Source organism: Psammomys obesus, unplaced genomic scaffold, assembly GCF_907164565.1.
Source record: "Psammomys obesus unplaced genomic scaffold, mPsaObe1.curated_primary_1811, whole genome shotgun sequence".
In the NCBI taxonomy this organism is placed as follows: Eukaryota; Metazoa; Chordata; class Mammalia; order Rodentia; family Muridae; genus Psammomys; species Psammomys obesus.
Window position 1 is genome coordinate 10,192,700 of NW_026596152.1, and position 23,510 is coordinate 10,216,209.

The following is a 23,510-nucleotide window of genomic DNA, read 5'->3' on the forward strand; positions in this document are numbered from 1 at the left end:
AAGAAGAAGAAGAAGAAGAAGAAGAAGAAGAAGAAGAAGAAGAAGAAAAAGAAAGAAAGAAAGAAAGAAAGAAAGGGAAAAGTAAGTAAGAAAGTAAATTGTTCTGCTATGGGCAGTATTTTCTTATCTCACCTTTTGCTCCTAAAGACTGTTCTACTTCTGTTCCTCCAAATTTCTCAGGCTTCCTTTCTGCCTGATAAGTGTTCTTCTTCAAGCTACTGCTGTGGTTCAGTGATCCCAAGTAGTTCTACCCACAGTGCAATGCACAGCTTGAGAAACCAGAGAGGGCAAGCATGATAAAGCTTGAGGCAGGCAAAAATAGGGTGTTGTAGAAGAGCTTACACTGAACAAACCCACTCATGTGGGCCAGCTCTGATTCTAGCAAACCCCAATTTCCTGAGGAGTACTGAATTCTATGAGCATGACTGATAAAATCAACTGTGAGAGGTAAATAAGCCCAGGCACTGGAGGACAAAAGACCCCAATTCTGAGATAGACCTGAGCTACTCCAACTAGAGAGCCAGAGATTTAGAGAAGTCACCAGATTCTTAAGACTCAGGAAGAACAGATGTGGTGCTACTATAGCTAGGTAGACTCTGTGAAGGCAAGGCCTAGGTTCTCTTGGCCTTACCTGGTTGTGGGCATTGAGCTCCTGGTTCTCACGCTGGCATTGTCGCAGAGCCTGCCGCTCGGCCTCCAGTGCTTGGGCCAGGTGCGCATTCTCCAGGCACTTCTGGGAGTACTGCTCTGAAAGGACCTCCAGCTCCCGCTGCACTGACTGCAGTTCCTCCCTGCAGAGAGGGAAAGCTCAGCCTTGCCCCCACTACAGGGCTGGGGAAGCTGGACACTGACCGTATACAGTGTCTGCCCAGAGAATGCCAGGGACACTTTGCAGAAACCACTCTTGTTTTTCCTGGGCTACCCACAGCTGGCGCACTCTGGGAGGCAGAACCAGTGTGACAACAGAGCTGTGTTTCTGAGAGATGTCAGGTGGGAAGCACCCATTTGGGCACTGTATCATTTCAAAGCACAGACAGTGAGCACAACGGGAAACCAGCTCTGGAGGTACTGTTCTCGGCACTCTATATCCAGAAGGGCCAAATTCCCAAAGTATAGCCGAGTTGGACCTGAATTGTTGCTTTAGACCCCTGCACATTCCAGAGATCCCAGCAAAGTCTAATCTTCCTGGTACTAATCCAAGGGTCCCTAGCAGTGTGATTCCTACAGAGTGAAAATTCACAAGGTATTTCAATGCTGCACTTGGTGCTACCTTTATAGTCAGTTCACATGAGATTTCTGGAACACTAACTCTGGCCACTTTTGACATAAACAGCTGTGGTATACCAGGCATAACAGACCATGGCTCCTTATAAGGTACTGATACAGTAGGAGTGTACAAACAAATTGGGGGATGGTGTCTGTAGTCAACCCTAATAAGAAGAAGGCACTTTGTTTTGTTTTAGATCATTGTCTCCATATATAGCCCAGGCTGGTTTCAGATTTGTGGCAATCTTCCAGCCTCAGTCTCTTAAGTGCTAGGATAACAAATGTATGCCATCATTCCTAGCTTATTTTATGATTTACAATGACATTTATAATGTCATTTGTTACATTTGTTTCTCTGCATCTTAGGGATCAATCTTAATTTAAGCCACAGGAGAGCAAGGTACTATCTGCTGTCCTTAGAACCACAGTCTCCTCACCTCCTGAACAGCAACCTCAAAGTTGTCTTAGGCTTAGGCAAGTAGCCCTCTCCCTTCCACAGGACTTTCACAGGGCTAGGTGACTCACAGGTACTGTCGCCTCAGGGCTTCAATGTCTGAATTGGTGCTGCTGATCTGAGACCGCTGGCTCTTCTCTAACTCCCGCTCCAGCTCCTCTCGGTGGGCATTCTTCATGGCTTCAATGGCTGCAGAAAGGAAACCACCCTCAGCACCAAAAGCTAGGGCTACAACTGGCACTCTCTCTTTCTACTATATTGTTCCTCCATAAGGCCAAGGACAGGCAACTGTGATGTCTGTCCCCTGTTGACACTAACTCCAGCAACAGTAGGACTCCAAAACAGGCTGGTCTGAGAGAATTCACAAAGATTCCTTCTACAAGGTCTACAAGGTGTGTTCTATTTATGTTAGAAAAACTCCAAAACAACCAGGTAAAATGTCAATTTTATATTGATACACAAGTTTATAAAATGAGAACGTCTGAAAGCTGCTCTATTTTCTTCTCTGATGCTAAACACACCATTGTACTGTCATTAATCATGTGAAGAAATGGCAGCATTTGGTTGAGACAGACTTGTTACAGTATATTCAAGCTCTGATAAAGAGTACTCCAAGTGATGGATGCCTAGTGGGGACCAGCCCTACAGTGTCACAAACAGTTGACGCACTGGCTCTCGGGCTCTCAATGGACTTCTCAAGGTAGTCCTTGACTCACTTTAAATACCTCTCTCCAAAACAAAGCTTTAGGCTAGGGCTGGTACCAGTTTGGTCCAGCACCTGCTGGATATGCATGAGGCCATGTTCAGTCCAGAAATATACAAACAGGTGGGAAAGTACATGTCTATTACTGCAGCATTGGGGAGATGAAGAAAGGAGAATAAGTTCAAGGTTATCCTCACCTACAGCAGGGGTTTAAGGATGGCCTAGGATAGAGACCCTGCCCAGCCACATACCCACTACTACCTACTAAGGGGAAACTTAAATCTCAGGGAAAAGCAATGTTAAGGCCAATCCTCTACTCAACTATAGGTTCAACCCAAGACATGAGACACCTGTGCTCACAGACTTAGCCCCACCTGAGATGGTGGCAGCTGTCTCCTCAGCCAGGAGGCGGTCTTTCTCCTCCCGCAGCTTCTCTAACTCTCGCTGGTGTTGCCTCTGGAGGTCTTCAATCTTCTTCTGATGTGTCTCCTCCATGGCGGCAAAGCCTCGTTCACATGTAGCCTGTAAAATTGAAGAGGGCTTATTGGTTTTCTATGCTTCCAAGTGGCTGTCCTATGCAATAAATAATCTGGCTAGCTGCTTGGTCCAGGAAGTGATATGGTTTCAAGATGTGGCTGGTGATTCTAGTATTTGAGCTATACGGCCTTTGTCCTGGGACTATGTGGCATCAGAACCAAGTAGTACACATATTACCTATGTTGGTCACAGTAGCAGACACACGCAGACAAATATGCTAGCTGGAGAAAGTAAGGTTCCTCCTGAAACGAAGGGTAAACTGACTGGAGAGCCCAACCCATCCTCTGTGGGCGGGGCTAGACAGGACTTATTTTTCGGAGCCAGGGCACTTCAGCTATTTACTAAACCTCAATGGTATCCACACAGGAACCAGAGCGGGTACCAACATCTGTCCTGCTGGCCTGTGCCTTCTTCTATCCTCTCTCTTTTAAAAGAGAGCAGAGGCAGGCTACCTACTGAGGGCCATACCACCTTACCACGCAGAAGAGACACATGTGAGTCCTAGGGGGACTCATTCCCCATTCTCCACAGGCAGAGCCACCGGCCTGGCCTCTCAGGGCTGCTCTCCCTAACCAAGCAGTAGTACATGCCCTGGGTTCCACCTGCAGCTCACAGCTACTCTGAAACTGGACCATTCTGCCTAAACTTGTGATAGCCACTTCTGGGCAAAACAGGCTTTCTCATGATGTAAACAAAACGAAACAAAACTGGAAGAATGTGGCTGTAATATGGCCAACTCCATCATTTGGAATCACCACACTTTGACATTTTTTACTCAGCCTAACCATCACTGAGGGGCCTTCCCAAGAGCCTCTATTTAGCAGCTTTAAAGTACCCTCCTCCCATCCTGGAGCTGACCACAGTGCGTGTGCTGTGCCAGTTAACTCCACACAGCCTAGAGATAGTTTCATATCATCCGTGCTCACAATATTTTGGATTTTGGCTCCTTTCAGATTTTGAGGTCCATTTAACCGATGCTTGCCCTATAGAAAGTCTCTTCCATTTTATTCTGATTTGAACATTTTGGAATACATAGAAGACAGGGCTGAAAACTCCTAAAACAGAAACACTGAGGTATATTTAACAACTAGGTTGCTTCATTGTTAAATGTATTACGTTTCAAAACTGTCACTCAGTAAACCAATTTAAAAAATTTGAGCGAGCCATGAGTGGCGCACACCTGTAATCCCAGCACTCAGGGAGGCAGAGGAAGGTGCACCTCGGAGAGTTTGAGGTCATCTTGGTCTATAAAGCGAGTGCAGGTGAAGGTTACACAGAGAAACTCTGTCTTGGGGGAAATTAGGTGTGCTGGGTGGTGGTAGTGCACACCTTTAATCTCAGCACTTGGCAGGCAGAGGTGGATGGGTCTCTGTGGGGCCAGCCTGGTCTACAGAGGGACTTCCAGGACAGCCACGGCTACACAGAGAAATCTTGTCCCAAAACAAAACAACAACAACAAAAAAACAATACCCCCACCAAAACAAAACAAAACAAAAACACACAAAACAAAACCCAAACAAACAATAACAAAAACATTTGAGTGTGCTTGTGTGCATGGACGTCATGGTTAACAGTTGGAAACGAATGTATTTCCTTATACAGAATTTCTTCTACCCAGAGCTTGCTGCTTTAGCTAGCTGGCTTTCTTTGAGGGATCCTTTCTCCCATCTGTTTTGTGCTAGAATTACAAGGGGGCCACACCATACCATGCCATGCCCATCTCGCATTTTCCTGAGTGTTGGGAAGCCAAACTCCTATTGTCATACTTGCAAGCACTTTAAACACCGAGCTGTTTCCCCAGCTCCAAATTTTAGTTTTTAAAATCATCCCTAGAACCAAAACAAGTTCTGCAGTGACTAAGAAGCGGACTTATGGCAAGTGAGGTTGAGGCAGCGGTAACAGCCCGGGCTCCCTGATCCGGACAGAGAGAAACTACTCCCTGCTGGGCTCTCGCAAGGCAGTCTAGGGTCCAGCTGTGCCACAAGTCCCACAGAGGGCCTGAAGTTCTTGGGCACATACATACATATGTTCAAGCCTGATATTCACATTCAACCTGTACTTTTTGTTTTTAAGGTGATTTCCCACTAGGTAACCTTGAGCCCAGCACAACCACTCTGATTCTGACATCCTGCTAAATGACTATGATGTTGCCAGGCCCGAACCAAGTCATCCCAGGCTGTTGGAGGCTCCTGCAGATGCATATAGGCAATGGTGGTCCATGCTCCCTGCGGGACCACTGAATACACATTTTGAAATTTTCTCACAATGCTTAATAGTTTTTAAAACATCTGGATGAAATCAGAAAAAGAATGGTGAAAACCCCAACTTCTTTTGTGTTTGGTTAGTAGCCAAACACGTAGAGAGAGGCAAAGGGAAACTGAATTGTTTCCCTTCAGGATGAAGGAAAAGGGTACTGAGAAAGTCATAGATGTTCTGCTGAGCTACAGCTGTGACAGTGTGGCAGAAACAGTGGCCTGCAAAAAGACAGCTAGAACCAGATGCAGGCACCCTTGGGGCCTGTTCACCTTCCAGTGAGGGAAGAAGATGAAGACATAGCAACCAGGCCACCTCTGGAACCTAAGAGATTCCATGATTGTGGCCTGGCAGCCACGTACACAGTGTAGTCTAAGAAAAAAAGGCTGTCCACAGAAACATGACAGGCAGCCTGGGAGACACATGTGGGAAAACCTTCTCAGACACAGTGCTAAGTCTTCCTTGGAGAGCTAGGCTAGGCAAGGAACCCTTGACACTGGTTTACAAATATTCTTGTTGTGAAGTCCCAACTGTGCTGAGAAGGGGTATATGGGTGACAGCCCTTCAGAGATGTGAGGCAGTCCAAAGACTGATGCCTCAACTTTGAAAGCCAGAAGGGGTTCTGTGAGGGCAAGAAGAAGGGTGTGGAGATTACCCTGGGGCATGGACCAGCAATGGGAAGACCATACCCTCCTTTACCATAGCGATGCTGCTTTCCTTGCTAGCTTCCTTCTGACACAGAATGTTAGTCAGTTCTGCCTGTACAGCAGCTGAGAACTAAGAACTACCTCCTATCCCAACTCTTGAGACCTTAGCTGCCCCCACACAATGGCCCCTTTCTTGTATCACCAAAGAGAATTGGCTCTGAAAAATAAATGGTGCTAAAGACCTTGAGGCTCTCAAAGTCCCGCTGATACTTCTCCCGCAGGGTGGCCATATCACCCTCCAGCTCTTTGTGGCCCAGCTCCTCTCGCATAGCATCCATTTGGGCCTCCAGCTCCTGGATTCGTTCTCGTAGCCCTGTCATGGATTCAGCCTCATCCTTGGCTGCTGGCACAGATCTGGGCTCAGATGGCGCAGGGGCCAGTGTGGAATCTGGGTGTGAAGGTTGGGAGAGGCTTAGTGCTCCCCGCAGGCTCCATATGTAGTGTTCCTGCAAGGCCCTCAGTTCCTCTTGATGAACGGCCTGCAGTTCCCGGACCTTCAGCTGGAACCTGTCCTCCAGCATCTTCATTTGCTGCACGTGTTGCTGTTCCATGGCCTGCCTGTCTTTGACTGAAGCATCTAGCTGGCTGAGAACCCGGCTACGCTCAGCCTGCAGTGTATTTTCGGTGTGGCTCAGCTGTTCCACCATGCACCTGATCTCTTCCTCATACCTGCCCTGTAGGGCAAACATGCTCTCACTGTGTTTGCTTTCTGCTTCTTGTAGACATCTCTGCTGATGGTCCATCTGGCTCACTTTGGCCTTGAGCTCAGTGTTTTCCTTTTCAATGAGGGTGATAACCTTCTGGTACTCATTCTTCTGCTTGTGGAGAAGTTCTTCATACTCCTCCTTCAGGGCCCCAACTGCTTGTGCACGCTTCTGGCATGAAGCTCCCCTGGCCTCCTGACAGGCCTTCTTGTAAAAGCGCAGCTCCTTTTCATACTCCAGCCGAATTCTGCACGCAGCATAGCACACTTGAGCCTGAATAATTGCGTCTTGAACCAGTAATGAAGAATACTGACCAAGGCCCTCTAGACAAGCATCATATGAGAGATGCTGGGACATCTGCAGAAGCCTCTGGCAACCCCCAAGTGGCTCTGTGGGAGGCAAGGCTGGCAAGGCAGTGGAAATCTCCTCAAGGATGCTAGCCTTTTCTCTCAGCTGCTGGGCCAGCTCATCCTGAATGCCAGCAAAGACTTCAGGGCTCTGACGGAAAGCCTGCAAAGGCTCTTGGGAGCCATCTGTGGCTGGCCCCAGTACCTCTCCTAATGGGCTCTGGTCCCAGGATGTCTGCACCTGGTTCTCCCTGTCAGTTGGATGCCTAAGGGTTTCTAATATCTGCTGTATTACGCTTTCAAAGTCTGGGGTTTGGTAGGCTCCCAAGATTTCTCCCAGCATGCACTTGTGCTGCTGTAGGGCTGCCTGGGTCCCCTGTAGGGTCTCCTGTATGCGCTGCAGCCTATGGTGGAACAATTCTCTTACTGATTGTGTGGCATAGCTGAGCTCTGCACGAATCCATGTGGCATCAGCCAGACTTTGTGGAATACGCTGCTGCCCGTCTCCTGACGTGCAGGCTGCTTCTTCTCCCACTGTCCCTAGGTGCTTACTTAGAGACTCAACCTGGCTCCAGAACTCACCGTTCACCAGCAACTTCTTGGCCCAGATCTCCATTGGAGACCCAGCAGAGCGGGCAGCACTTTCTTCCTTCAATGGCCATTCCCCTGACTGCGCAAGCTCACAGAGAACACCATACACACCTGAGGTGGTGTTCTTTAGAGAGTCAGCTATTTGGTTGATGAGTGAGGCCTCCAGGACTATTTGAGCGGAAAGCAGTTTCCTGTGCTCCTGCTCATTCAATAGGGGCTGGCAGGGCTGCTGCACAGGGGCCGCCACGCCACTTTCCATGGGGTGCCCCTTCTCTGGCTCAGCCTGTGTCCTGCTATCTGCAGGGGGTGCCCATGGCTGAAGGGTCTTGATGGCACTCACAAGCATACTCTCTATGTTAGCCAGGGAGGCCACACATGCATCCTGTCCTTCCTCTTGGTCAGCCCATGGCAGAGACCTTAGCTTTTTCCAACAGCTTTCCAAACATGTCAGGGCTTGGCTATTTTTGACTTGGAAGTCTTCCAGCTCCCCGGGGTGGTGCTCAATGTTCGTGGCCTTCTGCTGCCTCTCCTGCTCTAGCTGAGAGGCCAGTGCACTAGCCTGTAGCAAGCTGGCACGGAGCTGCTCCTGCAACTGTGCCTCAGTGCCAGCCCACTGCTGGTGCAGTGCAAGCAGCGCCTCCTGACTCTGGCCCTGCTGGCTCTCCAGCCTCATAGTCACGTCTTTGAGCTTCTCTTCTGTGACAAAGAGCTTTGTCTCCAGAGAGTGGATTATAGAGATATATGTTTCAGCATCTGCAGCTGCAGGGAGTGTGTTAGGGGTAGCTTCTGAGGACACACTATCCTCTGAGGGTGACTGGTCCTGGCTGGTGTCTGATGATGTGCTGCTAGTCCAGGCCTTTGCACACCCCTCAGGGTGTATGTACCTTTGACACTGGATTGTGGAGAACCGGATTCTTGGCCTTTTTATAGGGGCTCCCAGGTCAGACTTAGATGTGCTTTGCAGATGCCCCTCCCGGTCAGGCACATCCACAGACTTTGGGGGTACCATGTTCTCCTCTCTGCAGAGGCTACCACTGCTACCCTCCTCCCCCAGGCCAACACTTGGATCTTCATCCTCTGCCTGGGAGTGGGGAAAGCCTGGAAATACTCTGGTGATTGAGCCTAATGGCAAAATGCCACCGTCCTCCTCCGTTGACTCTGTGGTACTCTGAGGCTCTTTGGCATCCTTTGGAGAATCAGTAACAAATCTCCTTAGACACTCTTCCTTTTCCTGCAGCTTAATTTCTGTTTCCTCTAAGCTGCTGCCTAAGGCAATCATTTTAACCAAAGCTTCATTGAGGTCTTGGTCTTTCTTTTCCAGAACTCTCTCATGTGCTTCCTTAATATGCTTCAGTTCTTCTTCCTTTTGTCTCAACAGAGTGCGCACACTCTGTAGCTGGACAGAGACCCTGTGGTGTGAGTGCTCCAGGCTCTGGTAGTCAGCTTCTCTTCCCCTCAGCTTCTCTTGAAGCTCAGCCACATCGCCATCAGATGTGGCCACACGTTCCATGAGCTCTTGAAACTGCTGCTTGATGAGATCCCGCTCATCATGGAGGCTCTGTACATGCTGGGCTAATTGGCGGATGCTGGCCTCCCGGGCCTCCAGCTCTTCCTCTAGCTGATGTACCTGCTCACTGCCTTTGCATGTTTCACTCAGCTTTTCTTTCTGGAGGGCTTCCACTTGCTGGACATGGCCTTGTAGCTGTTCCTCATAGGCACTAGCTTTGTCCTCTACTTCCTTCAGGTTCTGCAGCAGTGCTTGCTTCTCCTGCTCACAGCTCTCCAGCAACAACGTATAGTTCCTCTTCAACTTCTTCTCCATCAGACGCTGGGCCTGCTCACTGGTACCCAGCTGTTGGCTGAGCTCAGCAATGCATTCCTTCAGCCTCTGCACCTCCTTCTGGCGGTCCCGTTGCAATGTCTGCTGTGTGTCTAGGTCCCTCAGTTCCTGTGTCTTCTCTAATAGCAGGGCTTCTGTGCTTTTGAGCTTCTGCTCACTGGCCCTCAGCTGGCCACTCAGCATGGCCTTGCTGTGCTGCCACTCCTCCAGCTGCTCACGAACCTTGCCCTGCTCCAGCTTCAGCTCACTCTTGAGTTTGGCTAGAGCCTGTTCCTTAATGGCTAGCTCTGCAGCGGCATTGCCAAGTCTTGTCTGCAGGGTCTGGATCTCAGCCTCATGGTGCCGGATCGCATCCTTGGCCTCCCCATAGCTCTGTGTCAGGGTCTGAATCTGCTGTGTGATGAGCTCCTGCCGCCGGCACTGGGCTTCCAGCTCACTTTGGAGGTCTTGGTTGACTCTATGGAGCCTCTGCCAGGCACCCGATGGGGAGATGGCCACTTCAGTCTTAAAAAAACCGATTAAATACTGGTTAGTAACACTCAGGCCACCCTGTTCTGAGTGTCACACCTCTGGCCAGGATCAATCATAGAATAGCTCGTTGGTAGGTTTGGCTTTAATCCTTTGCACAACTTTTTTTTTTCTTCATTTAAGAAAAAAAAAATCAAATTAATGTAGGTTTTTTTTTTTTTTTTTTTTTTTTGTAAATATAGCTGCTTCCACATAAACAGAACACATGGACAAAAACATCAAAAAACAGTATCTAGAAGAAATAAACCAAATAAAGCTGTATAATGGAACACACTGAGAAGTACAACGGAGACCGAAGGACAAAAGAAACCGCATTTGTTTTGCAAAACAAAGTATGTGGTTCTAGACCACATAATTAAAGCAGCACAGGGCATAAGGCACACGAAAGTGACGTCACTTCCTTCCATAACAGGAAGAGAAGGAAGGCAGGTAACTACTTGAGGGATGTCAGCAAAGTAACATTGGAACATTTCCTTTAGAAAGCGTAGTCAGGCCTCCACCGTAAGGAGAAAACTAATCTCTACCTGCAAGAAGACAGAACAAGGGGAATGCAGATCATGAAGCAAAATGTGGTACTAAAACAAACCTTCGTAAAGCTCAAAATAAACATGAAACATGCAAAACCCAAAATAAAACAAAACTCCCCGTACTGAGAGACATACAGAAGAGACAGAAATAATACAAAGCAGGGAGACAGTATGGGTAAATCAGGAGAGCCCCACCCAGAATCTGGCCTGCCCAGGCTCCCTCAGTCTGCTGGTGGGGAAACCACAGATGTGACACTCAGCTAAGTTCCAGTTCCACACCACATTCACCAAAGCATGCAGCCCTCCCAGCAGTGAGCACAGCACCACACCCCAAGCTTCCGTCTCTGAACCCTCAGTGCCCCACAGGTCCCTTGCCCCTTCTCACTTTTGACTGCAAGTATTTCAGGGGTAATCATTATTAGTTTTAGCGGAAGCTGGCCCAGTGCTGACCAACAGGGCCTTCAGTGTAGATGCACATGATGATCCATGTTAGACACAAGTTAGCAATGTGCAAAGCTCTTTGGCAGTGTCTTTACCACCAGTCTCAAGCCAAATCTTGTATAATGGAACCAGCCTAAAGGCTTACGAAAAGGACCCTTAAAGTAGGGGTGGGCTGAATGAACACCCTGAAGGCTTTCTGAGTAGGCCATGTATAAGGGAGATGTCTTCCATGGCCAGTTCCAGGCAGAAAGGTCTGAAGCAGGATAGCAGTTAATTTGCTGGAAGGAAGAGGGTGCAGTAAAGACAGTAAGCCAGGAACACATGCAGCAGTGTGAGAGATATGCACGAAGGTAAAGTAGGTCCTTGGCTGAGGGGAGGGAACTGGACACTGTTGATGAACCAGGTATGGAGGACACAGCCCTGCATATGGACATCGACCGGAGCCCAGTGCTGCTTGTAACTTGGTGATGAAGACTGAGGTCGCATGTCAACAACCAACGTGGCAGAGATTCTGGGTCTTTGAGAGCTGGCTTTCGGAGAACACTAGCTCTAAATCACGCAGGCAGGAGGCTGCTGCTCAAAGTAGGAGTATACTTCTGGGATCAGTGGGAGAGTCAAGACCAGAACTTGGGATGCTAACACCAATCTAAAACCACTGTCTTATCCTTAGCCTTTGCCAGGAGCTTCAGTTCAATTCTACCATCCCATTCCACTTTTTCTAGCACTTATTTGCTCTCCCACCAGCATGACAGCACTCAGGACAACACTATTTCTCCTTCACGTCCCACAGCTGGCATGGATCCTAGGAAGCTAGCTATAGGACAATGACACAAACCACCTGTTCTCATACCAGGTTGCCTTGAGACTTTTGTTCTGACACACCCACACCAGGGGTACTCTAGGGATCTGAAAGCAGCGGGATTTTGGAAGACACCTTGAGGAGGACACTGGCCTTGGGCTGTCGGCTCACCACCTAGTTGCTAGCATTTACCCTATTCCCGGTTGGGTTAGGTTGGGTAGGTGGTCATATATCCTGCTGAAACTTAGACTGGCTAAAAAGATATGGGGGTAGGTGGGTGGTGCTGTACCTCTAGCTCTGTTACTAACTTGCTGTTGGACCTAAAAAAGGCACTTAACTTGCTGTTGTATTACCCAGTTTTTTCAGTATGTACAATGGGCCTAGTCTCACTATGGTGAAAACAATGAGAAACAACATACAGATACATGGTTTTTCACAAAAGCACAATGTCTAGAAAGCCCAAAGGAGAGATCACAAATGATTTCATGACCAAAAGATAATCCTTAGCTGTAGAGATTTGAGTCATACTCTCCCAAATGATGTCCTAGCAGCAAGGAAAATGTACAGAATACCACAGCATTAAGAGCCCTGGTCCTTGTTGACCAGAGCTTTGCCATGTTTGCACATTCCTAACCTGTGGGCCTGAGCAGACCTTTCACACTGAAGCCCCTGGGTGTACTGCTGACTGGGCAGCTGCCCACCCTACCTGCAGCACATAGCCCTCCCGGGCACTCTGCTCTCGGCCCAGGGCCACCCTTAACTGGTCCTGCAGAAGCCGGTTCTGCTCTAGAAGATCCGAGGCCTCTTTCTGGCTCTGCTCCAGCTGTTGGTGAAAACAAACAAACACACGTAACACTTCACAAACATGATGACAATAAACAAAAGCAGCCGACCACAGGTGGTCAGTGGGGAGTGTTCACTGGCCTCAGATCGATCAGATATGCAGCGTGTGGAACTGTGCACAACATCAGCACAATTGCTCCCCTCTGGTGGCGAAGGGACACATTGCCCTGTTCTTGCCTCAGGGAGCCGCAACAAGCTTCCACACTGGCTCACAGTTGTACTATGCAGGCTGGATAGCCCATGTGGCAGGGTTCCTCTCTGGGGAACCTCTCTGGTGGCTGTGCTCCACTGAGAAGAGAAGGCGTCACATCTTTGTCAGGAGGAAGATTGTGTGTGTGTGTGTGGGGGGTCCTTGGCATAGCATGTAGGTCTCACTTTCAGGTCCTACTAACTATTCTATCTAAGCAGGTTTACAGAGTAGATTTCAAATAAAGTTCCAATACATCCTCAAATTAGGCATGGAAACCTGTAAATGCTCTACATTCTTGTTTTCAACAGCTTCAAAGACACCAGCCACCTTCCCCCAAATTCTAAGATCGTCCCTGCGGCTCTGCTGTAGGGCTGCCCTACTCTGCTGGGCCATGTTATGGGGACGTTAAACACTGAACTCCAGACTGCTCTTTAGTCAAGAACTCAGTATTCGATTGGGCACACGCCTTTACTCCTACCACTTGGAAAGCAGAGGCAACTGCATCTCTGTGAGTTCAAGGCCAGCCTGCTCAACAAAATGTGTTCCAGGATAGCCAGGGCTACACAGAGAAACCCTGTCTCTAAAAACAAACACACACCTCAGTATGCATACTGCAGGCCAGAGGGCTCATTTTGGTAGCCTAGAGTTATATGTTTGAATTACCTCATTTCATTTTACCTGTTATTTTTTAAAATAAATACAGAAAATGAAAAAGTCAAAGTGTTGGTGCTAGTGATCTACCAGGCACATGCACTTAATAAAATAGAAAAAAAAAAAAAAAAAAAAAAAAAAAAGGAAAAGAGAGATGTGCTGATGTGGCAGACCTTCAACTAGCTCTTATGGAAAGTGTTCAGAATATGCCTGAAACTTAATGAGGAACTTCATACAACAAAACCAGACAGAAGCCTGGAGGATGGGCACACATCTCAAACACCTCATGTGATTATGCTGGAGCTTAGGGTTGTTTTGTTTTTGAAATGATTCTGGAGAAACCGTATAACTATAATGAGCAGTTTGGGAGATGGGGCCAAATCCAAATATGAACTTCAATAATGTTACATCTTTATACACACTGGTTTATACATATGATTCGGACATTTTGTTTTGTTTTGCCAATGCTGGAGATTTGCTACTTTGTGAATTATGCAAATACTGTCACATCGGGGCCAAACCACTAGTCTTTTATAGTATAGTGTTTCTAATTATACATAAACAAAACTTCACAGTAGGGAATTTTCTGCTTGTGTGATGCTGACACTTTTCGGATTTTTGGAGCATTTGGGACTTGTGGATTAAGGATATTCGTCCTGTAACTTCTTTGGTCACAGAACTCACTAGTGAGATATAAATGTATGTGCAGACCTAATGTGGGCACATTTGATGAGAATCTCATGCTATGAACACAGGGGCTAGCTTATATGGCTCTGTACTATGCTGTCAGGATGTTCCATGTAATGCCTCTCCACCCCATCTCACCACATCCCCAGGCCACGTTTCTATTCCTCCATAGGGCTGTATTGAGTCACTTTCTTTTCCATGCAGGAAGGGGGCTGCCCACATTACCTCCTTCTCTAGCAGAGAAGTGAGCTCATGTGTGGAGAGCCGCTCACTTCTGTCCTCCAAGGATAGGTGCAGAGGGGCGATGGGCACCTGTTTTTCCTCCCTGAGAGGGGTGGTCTCCACTTGGTGCCACCGCTGCTCAATTTCCACGTGGACATTCTGTGTCTTGAGGTCAGAGGTTCCCAGCAGCCCTGGGCTCCGGTCGATGTCCATACGTAGGGCTGTGTCCTCCAAACCCGGTCCATCAACAGTGTCCAGCATCCCAAAGCGCTTGCGGCGCTCTTCTCGCCGTCGAGCTCGTTCACGCTCCAGCTCACCTGGCTCAGCTTCAACACACCCCGGGTCACCAGCATCAGAAGATCCCACAGTGCTGGCTCTTTCTTGTGCCAGGGCCTGTTGGATTGGTCGGAATTCAGCCCAGTCAAAGGTCTTGGAGCGGCCCTCCCGTCTCCGCTCTCGAGCACGGCTCTTCTTCTGCTCAGGATCTGGGTCTGCTGCTTCGGTTTCTTGCTTCTCATTAGGCCTTGAGCAGGTCTCAAAAGATGTGCTTTTATTCTTTTCCTCAGGCAATGAGCTGTGGGGCAGTAAGGAAACACGGGACCTGTCAGGGAGCTTGGACATTTTAGCAGGTCATAGGGCCAGCCTACACCTGTTCTGATCCCCAAAGTGGTTTGTAAGTGTAGAGGGAAGAATGCTGCACTTGTGTTTGGTTCTCCCTTGGGGGACGGAAAGAGCCTTAGCTGTTCCTGAGATCTCAGTTCTCATTCTTTAAAATGGAGTGTCATGATATGCAGGGAGTGTCATGGTGGTCCTACCATGGATCATGGGGATAAAACCAATGGATTTCTGTAAGTCCCACAGGACAGAAGGGTCTAGCCACTGTCCAGACACTTGGTGAGAAGCAACCCTATACTATGCAGTGACAGAACAGTGACAGTGATTGAGAACTAGCCCTCTCTAGAAGTTCTCAGGGATTTCAATAAACAGGACACACCATCAGCTTGATTGGAAAAACAAAAACAAAAACCTCATTGTGGCTACAGGCATGACAGGTCAGAGTGAGGAAGCAGAGGCATGTCACATGTTCTGAGAAATACACACTATAGCATGTTAAAAGACATTTTCAAATGTGGGCATGAAGGTGACTTGTGTGGCTGACCAGGTCAGCTTAACAGAAGAAAGGCCAGCAGAGGCAGAAAGACAAATGAATCACAGAGGACAAACATAGCCAGCTGATAGTGGGCCAGAAGGAGGAAAGGACTTCATGTTGTGGTGCAGCTGGGCCCAGGCCTCAGGCAATGTGGCAATTAGCAAGATGTCCATCTTACCTGGTCACATCTGGGGCTGTTGGGAGTACATGTTTCATAATGGTCTGGATCCAATTCCGTCGTATGCCAGATGTCATAGCTGACAGGGTGAACTCACCCTCCTTGGTCTACACAAAAAATACTAACCATCAATGGTCAGCCCATGGGAGTGACTGCTGCCTCCCATCTCTAAAGTAAACACAGTCCCTCAGAGAAAAGAGTTAGGCTAGGTGACTTTCCTAGAAGTGTTGTACATGACCTGCTTGAGACAGGAAGACTAATTAGGGCCACACTTAGGGAGTGGTGAACTGGGTGTCCCCTTAACAATGCAGTACACACTCACTAGTAGCCTGCACAAAGATGATCATATGTGTCCCTCTCCTCAAGAAGCTCTTGTTAGCCCTAGGGACAAAGACACGATCAAGGAGAGTGGTGGCCCAGGCCTAGCATCCCATAGCCTCCACATAGATGCACAGAGTGACAGAGGGGCTGCCTTGTATCTCCTCCTGCACTGAAAGGGCAGAAAGATGCACCACACCACTCCTGTCACCGTCTAGGTAATGAGAGCTAAAGCAGTGGCAGAGGAAAGGTGATGGAGGGTCAGGGCATCATTGGCTGGACAGGAGTCAGGAGCAATCTGTTGACAGCAGGGATTCTCCAGATGGGAAAAAGGAATCCAAAACTATCAGGAGCCTGCTAGCACATCAGCTAGTACAAAAATGAAACCAAGACAGTTTGGGGCAGGTACTGGTGTGGCAGACAACATATGGGCTATTGTATTGACCGACCTTTTCCTCCATGGTGGACTGTCACACCTGGCTCATTCCTCATCAAGGAATACAACCTTGGCGTTGTCCCACAGCAGCATGGGACCCATTCACATTCTAAGCCAGACCATTCAACCTCTTGATGGAGGTGGTTTGGCCTCAGCTATGCAGGAGAGCTTTCCTGCTACTTGCCAAGCTCATGCTCTCAAAAGACCTATCACTGCCTCAAACTCTCCACTGGCTAGGATTGCAGAGGATCCATCTCTACTGTGTAGTCTCTGAATCCTCAAAACACCATGGGTTACAGGACCTCTCTGGTCCTACCTCGCTTGAAGTTCCTCCCTGGCACCTTCAGTTCCTTCCTTCCTTGCCCACCACACAACTACTACCTGCCTGGTTTCCCTTCTAAGTGCCCCCATCTCTCATGCGAGTTCTGCCAGATATATCTAACTAACCAAGCCACATTCCTGGTGCCCATAAATGTCAGTTCTTCCAAACCTCGAGACAGCATTTGTCCTGACATGCACTTGCTATTCTCATGTGCCATCTTTCGCCTACCTTCTGCATTAGCACCCTCTTCTGATAAACCCACAGGGCAGGAGACCAGACCCACCACTGGCTTTGGCTAATATGGGCAGAGAGCAGGCACTGCCTTGAGACATCTGCTAGTCAGGCTGAAGATGGGGAAAAAGCCAGGAATCATTGCAAAGAAGAGGTTCTTCTCTACATTCAGATTCCGGGAATGTCTGTCTCCTTCTCAGAGGATAGGGACATTGCAGTTAGGCAGCAAGGAGCAAGGCCATGGGAACAGCTGTTGCTCCTTCCCTAGACACCCAGTACATGCAATGGAGCCATGGTCAGTCACTTAGGAACAGCTGCCATGCTCCTCTTAAGATCAAATCCACTGGCCTTCAGGGGTGTGGTTTGGTCCCATCTAAGTCTGGTGGGTCTCAGTCAGCCATTAAGTGTGTCTGAACAACTGAACACAGCAATAAGTTGAGTTCTAGGTCCCTAAACCATAAAGTTCTTTCCCCAGGGAGCCCAGAGAATGCCAGCCTTGAGCTTGAAGTCAAACCCTAGTGCCTATTCTACTTGCCATCACTCCAAAGATTTCGGTGAGAGATTACAAAGGTTCACCCCAAAGTGGGGCGTGGCTTTGACTTGCTCCTGGGACATGTCCAGAATTCTGGTTGACTAGAGAGCTACTGGGATCTGCCTAGGACCCTCATTTGATAGTGACAGTGACAAGATGATGTAAGGGGCAGATTCCCACACCAAAAAGAACACTAACTGTGTATGTGGGATTAGAGATAGATAAAAGGAGAGTAACCCAGCTGAAACCTCACTGAAGAAGGCAAATGTCCTTAACTTGATTCTAGGTAGCCCTTTATCTTTTACTCCCCAGACTCTTCATCCTTCCAATGGTCCTATATTCCAACATTAAAAATAAAAGAGCAATTACGGCAACAAAGCCTTTCAAAAGCCTTGAGGAGAAAGATGCAGAAACCCATCTTTTTGTCCATCCCATGTATCAAAAGTACAGGTCAGCAGCCATAGGATGGAGATGGCACTGTTATCAGGAAAGACTGAATGCTGACCACAACACATTAAGATAGAACCCTTGTTGTCAATACCATCCACCCCCTGACTCACATGTATCTGAAACCCATAGTTTCTCTGGACTGGATACTCGGTAACATCATAACAAGTGGACAAGTCAATTTCTCCATCTAGGTCAGCTGCCTGCAGAGAAAAATGAGAGGGTGTGAGGAGATTCAGATTCTCTCTAGATTATCTTCCACTGAATATCTTCACAGAACTGGACCATGACCAGCTGTCCTACAACTTCTAGATCTAACCCCCTCCCTTGGGGTAAGTATACCATCATTTCTCTGTGCATCTAGCCAAAGAAATCCCACTGCAGTGATCCCCAAATGTTTTGTTATTAAAATCCTTTTACATGCTTAAAAAGTGAGGAGAGCCTCTGTGCTGGTTAGATTTCTGTAGGTCATGGAGCTTACCACAGCAACAGAAAACAAAGACACTGTCTAAGAGTTTCGTCTGTGTGGAGTTCACCTATTGATGATAATTTCTGTACTGAAAATAGAAATTTTATAGGGTGAGGTTGGGAGGAGACAAAGGAGGGGGCCAAAGCCGGGATACAAACTGAACTGTAATAAATGATAAAAAAAGAAAAAAAAAATAGAAATTTTAAAACATTATTCATTTATTTAAGGAAAACCTTAATAAAACCTGGGTGTTATGGTCCACATCTACAATTTAAGCATTTAAAGGCTGAAAAGGAGTGCTGCAAGCGTAAAGCTAGTTTGAATCACATACTAAATCTATTTCATGTTAAAATTAAAATGTCTAAAAAATCAAAACATGATTACCAATCACTGGTGGAGCAGCAGGGTTTACACCTGTGCAGGCCTCGACATCTCATGCTAAAGATGATGCTGTGCTCGTCTACTTCTTTTTGTTTGTTTGTTTTTTTAAGTTCTTTTTTTTTTTTAAGATTTATTTATTTTATTATGTATACAATGTTCAGTCTGCATGTACACCTGAACACCAGAAGAGGGCACCAGATCTCATTATAGATGGTCGTCAGCCACCATGTGGTTGCTGGGAATTGAACTCAGGACGCCTGGAAGAGCAAGCAATGCTCTTAACCTCTCTCCAGCTCCACTCTTCTACTTCTGCACTCAGTTGTCCACACACAATTTTAGTTAACACACATGAAGAAGTGGTCTAACACAGAGATGGAAAAGGAAGACTCTTCAAGGAACTGGCTGGCCTTCCTTGATGAGTAGCTATGTCTCAAAGCTTAACTACAATGTGGAATTTGCAGTCCTATTGGTGAATTTTCTGTGTTGTTAACAATGAAATTCACACAGTTCTACCCTTTGAACAGCTCCTTTGCCAGGCATGTTCTATAACATAACAACATAACATAACATAACATAACATAACATAACATAACATAACATAGCAGACAGTATTAAACTATGCAGAACTTTCAAATGTCTACACAGTTCATTCTGCAGAAACAAAATTTGCTTGTGTACTGCCTATTTCATCAGCAGAGCTTGCAGATAAAGAGAAGCTGTTTAGATTATGAATATAAACCTTCCAACTTTCTCAGTTTCTTTTCTTGAGACAGGGTCTCTGATTACTGCCTCAGTTGGTCTCAAATTCTTAACTTGATGTGATCCTCCTGCTTCAGTATCTTGAGTAGCAAAGACTATATGTGTCTTTGTATGTGTCACTGTGCCTAGACTAGGTTTTTCTTTTTCTTTTCTTTTCTTTTTTTTTTTTTTTTTTTTTAAGATTTCTTTTTATACGGGATGTTATATCTGAATGCCTGTTAATGTACCATTGGTGAGTAGTGTTTGCCAGTAAGTAGCATTGGATCCCTTGGAACTGTAGGTACAGATAGTTGTGAACCCTCATGTTGTCCTTTGCAAAAAGGTTTTATTTTCATGAAAATGCCTGCCAAACTCTCAGCTGTTTCTTCAAATAATATTCTACAAAGACATGGCTAGTTCAGTCAATAACTCAGTCATCATATGGATATGTGTGTTCCTGTAAGGCTTTAGCATGCAGCCAAGTGACTGACAGATATCTCCTGTAAAGACACTCAAAAGGGGCTGCTCTGTAACAGTGCTTCCCACACACACCCCATGACCTGATTTCCACCCCCAGAAGACATGTAAAGGCAGTGGGAAAGAATCAACTTCACAGTCACCCTCAGATGAGCTGTGAAGTGTGTGTGCCCACACACTGAAGGTCATGCACATGTACACACACAATCGAAGTACTAAAAAAGTCAAAAGACACTAAAGAGAATGGCATTCAAAGGCTGGGACTTAAAAACACCAGGACCTATGTTGTTGTTTTTTAAACATCATTAACTGTAGAGCAATACAAGTCCACTGACTGTTGGTACAATCTGACTTTGGCCGTTTTTTCTGCTTCTGCCTCTGTACCATCAGTGCTAGGTCAACACAGTTCTGTTAGCAGTTTTGACTTTCCCAACACAGTTTACTAAATATCTCTCTGGATGCAGGTAAGAAACTTCAGCAGGTAATGGTGCTTGTGACCAAGCCTGATGACCTGAGTTCAGTTCTTGGAACCTACTTGGTGGAAGGAGAGAACACCTACCAGTTGACCTCTACACCCATATGTGGCACACTCATTTGTGTGCACACACACAAACATACAATTTAGAGTATGAGGTCTACCTTTGGTCAGAGCTAACAACTTACAAAATCTGTACCCGCCTATCACATAGGCAGCCTTCCTCTTTATGCCTTGAAGGCTGATCACAAGAATTTAAATACACAAACCAGCCCAAGAGATTCTTTCCTTTTTAAAAACTTATACAAGCATGGATGGCAAATGTGAAATTCTCGAAGACGGGTGGGTGATTCTGAGGACCCCAGATGGAGTCAGCAGGGAAAATCAGGACACAGACCTGTCAGGTTGTTCAAAAGAATTTTGGTAGGTGAAGCAGAGTCCCTTTTTGGTCTTCTAGGGGTGGTAGGAAAATGACTCATCAGGTAAAGGTGCCTGCTGCCAAGTCAGTCCCCAAGACCAACATGGTAGGAGAGGACTGATACCCACAAATTGTCCTCTGACATCCACTAGGGTTCCATGGTATAAGTGTTCTCCGCCCTATGCCCTAACACACAAAAAATATTTTTAAAATATAAGTTCCCCTACCACAACAAGGCAGAGCAAGATATAAGTTAATCTGTCCAGTGACTCAATTCAACACACAATCTTACCAGAGACAACAACACTAGAACTGAGTTCACCCTGAGTACTAAGCTCACTGTTCTTCTGTTTCTTACATTTATTTTATTTGTATGTGTGTATGCACAGGTCACATGTGTGCCTGAAGCCTGCGGAGGTCAGAAGAGGACATCAAATCTCTTGGAACTGGAGTTACAGATGGTAGTGAGCTACTATAGAGGTGCTGGAAACCAAATGCTCTTAACAGCTGAGCCATCTCTCCAGCCCCACTTCATTGTTCATTGTTCTTGAAAGAACACAGAAAACAAAGTTACCAAAACCCACTGCACCAAGATAGCTAATTCAAGGCCTCAGTGGATGACCATAATATCTGAGGTGGGAAACAGTTCTGCCATTAAAGCTGATCCAACTGCATGCACTGTCCCATCAGACTGAGACTATGACACCCAAGGCAGGACCTTTTCAAACAGCCCTGGACTTTAGATGCCACTCATGCTTTGTAGTTTTCTCACCTCTTCAGCCACGGAATCCCTGTAGTATCTCAGGCTCTGATCAGCCAGGACAAACCAGTGTTTCTTCCACTAAGGGAGAGAAAGATAAACATCCAACTACCCTGCAAACATACCTGTGTCCCTCCCTGACTACAGCTGAGTCTAGGCACCCTGGAGAGCACAGGTAAAGCAGGCAACAAACAGATGACTGTTCTGGCAGGCAGCCATGCGCTCATGGCCTCAGGCAGGCCCTGTTAGGATGCGCTCCAGCAACAAGGCAGTGGAGAGCAGTGGGCCTCGGCCAGCTCTGTGCCCCCAGTGTGTGGTTGGTGACTGGTGCTTTGCAGGCCTCTATTCTACCTTCAGAGATTGCAGACAGTTCTGCTGGGTTCATCACACAGAAAGGTGGCTGTGAAAAGGGTAATGAGAGGTACAACCACTCGGCTCATATACCAGATGTGTGGGCCCAATGAGCCAGCAGGTACAAACTAACCTGCCAAAGTCCCAGTCTTCACTCTGAGGTAGGGAACTTGAGTCTTCAAGTAAGGCCAAGGGCATTTAATATATGGTAGAAGGAGGAGAAACGGGATGCTTTGGCACAGTCTCTCAAGGCAAAAAGGAGCTAGGATAGTAAAGCTGGTTTTTATGGGCTTCTAGGGCAAGCGCCTAACATGTTCCAGGTCAAGGTGAGGCTTGCAAATGCCTCTCCTCCTGTTTGGACCTGATAATATTTACAATTCTCAGAACTTAATGGTGCCCCTAAAGCTGAGCTGGTCCAATACAAGAATTTTACAGCTGTAAATGACTGCCTATACGGCTGCCTTGTATGAAAACATAAGCCAGCCCCACAGCCATAGCTGGCTGTTCTGCCTGTGGGGAAGCCTAGACCCTTAAGAGAACTTTTAGGGCAATCATAGCCAGGAACTAGAAATGTAGGACATCTGCAGGCCAAAAGCATATATCAGGGCTCACAGACCCCATCAAGGACAAGACAAACTAGAACCTGCAGCTGCTTCCCACTCCTCTAGGCCTCTGCACTTACACATACTCACCTGGCCATCCTCATACTGCTTGGTTAGCCAGCCTTTCTTGAAATTCAGCAGGTCAGGCTAAGAAAGAAAAAAAGAACAGCTCAAGGGAAACCATCGTGGGTTCCCCAGTCGTGGACAAAATGTGTCCAACAGGATTGTTTTCATCTAGATGAAGCAGCACCAGTAACAGATTTTACCACCTACCAGATAAGCTTGCCCATTCTCTTGCCCCAGCATTGCTGCCCAGGGGCATATGTCCTGAGGAAGAAGTTGAGGGACAAGGAAAGACAACACAGCCTTATTTTTAACCTGGGCACAGAAGCACAGGCTGCCTGGCTGCTCTGAGGTCTGTATTCCACTTATTCAGGTTTTGTACTCATCCTGCCTTGGGGCACAACATGGGCCCAGATGGAGAGTCCCATGCCCTGTATGGACACAGAACACCTGCAGTAACAGCTGAAAGGGAAATCCAAAGGCTCCTGCTGAGGCTGCAGAAGGACTGGAGGCCAGAGGCCTGAGAGGCAGAACAAGTCTGGGGTGGAGAAGGCAGTAGCAGCAACCTTGTCCAACTTTCAGATTACTCTTACACCAGGAGGAAGTTCAGTCTTGTTCCCTATTCAGGAAGGTAGATCAAGGACTACCAGATCAAGGACCTTAATGGGGTGCTGGCTCTATGAGGAGCAGCCTGCATTCTGCTGGGGACAAAGTTCTCATCTGCTACGAGTACACCTGTAAGGCCAGGTTTCGAAGAGCCCAGCAACCCCTGCTGTGGCCCCCAGCACTCTCAGGTCTTCCACAGCTGTCCTGATCAGAAACTGGTTTTGATGTCTCTTACTACTCCAAAGACAGGGAGTGATCCACAGAAG

The 23,510-nt window shown here is 47.3% G+C and overlaps 1 protein-coding gene across 3 annotated transcripts in view; it reads right to left on the reverse strand.

The window, feature by feature from the left end:
* Positions 1-23,510, reverse strand: part of Mprip (myosin phosphatase Rho interacting protein) — a 123,322-nt gene that overhangs the window by 13,459 nt on the left and 86,353 nt on the right. For 2 of the 3 annotated variants that reach the window (XM_055594223.1, XM_055594224.1), the window contains exons 10-18: positions 22,666-22,722; positions 21,635-21,703; positions 18,018-18,107; positions 15,619-15,725; positions 14,294-14,864; positions 12,404-12,520; positions 2,798-2,945; positions 1,792-1,909; positions 632-791 (exon numbers count right to left, since the gene is read on the reverse strand). In XM_055594223.1, coding sequence (XP_055450198.1) covers positions 632-791; positions 1,792-1,909; positions 2,798-2,945; positions 12,404-12,520; positions 14,294-14,864; positions 15,619-15,725; positions 18,018-18,107; positions 21,635-21,703; positions 22,666-22,722 — 1,437 coding nt within the window. Of the gene's footprint in view, positions 1-631; positions 792-1,791; positions 1,910-2,797; positions 2,946-6,102; positions 9,907-12,403; positions 12,521-14,293; positions 14,865-15,618; positions 15,726-18,017; positions 18,108-21,634; positions 21,704-22,665; positions 22,723-23,510 lie in introns of all 3 variants that reach the window. The other variant, XM_055594225.1, reaches the window with a different exon arrangement.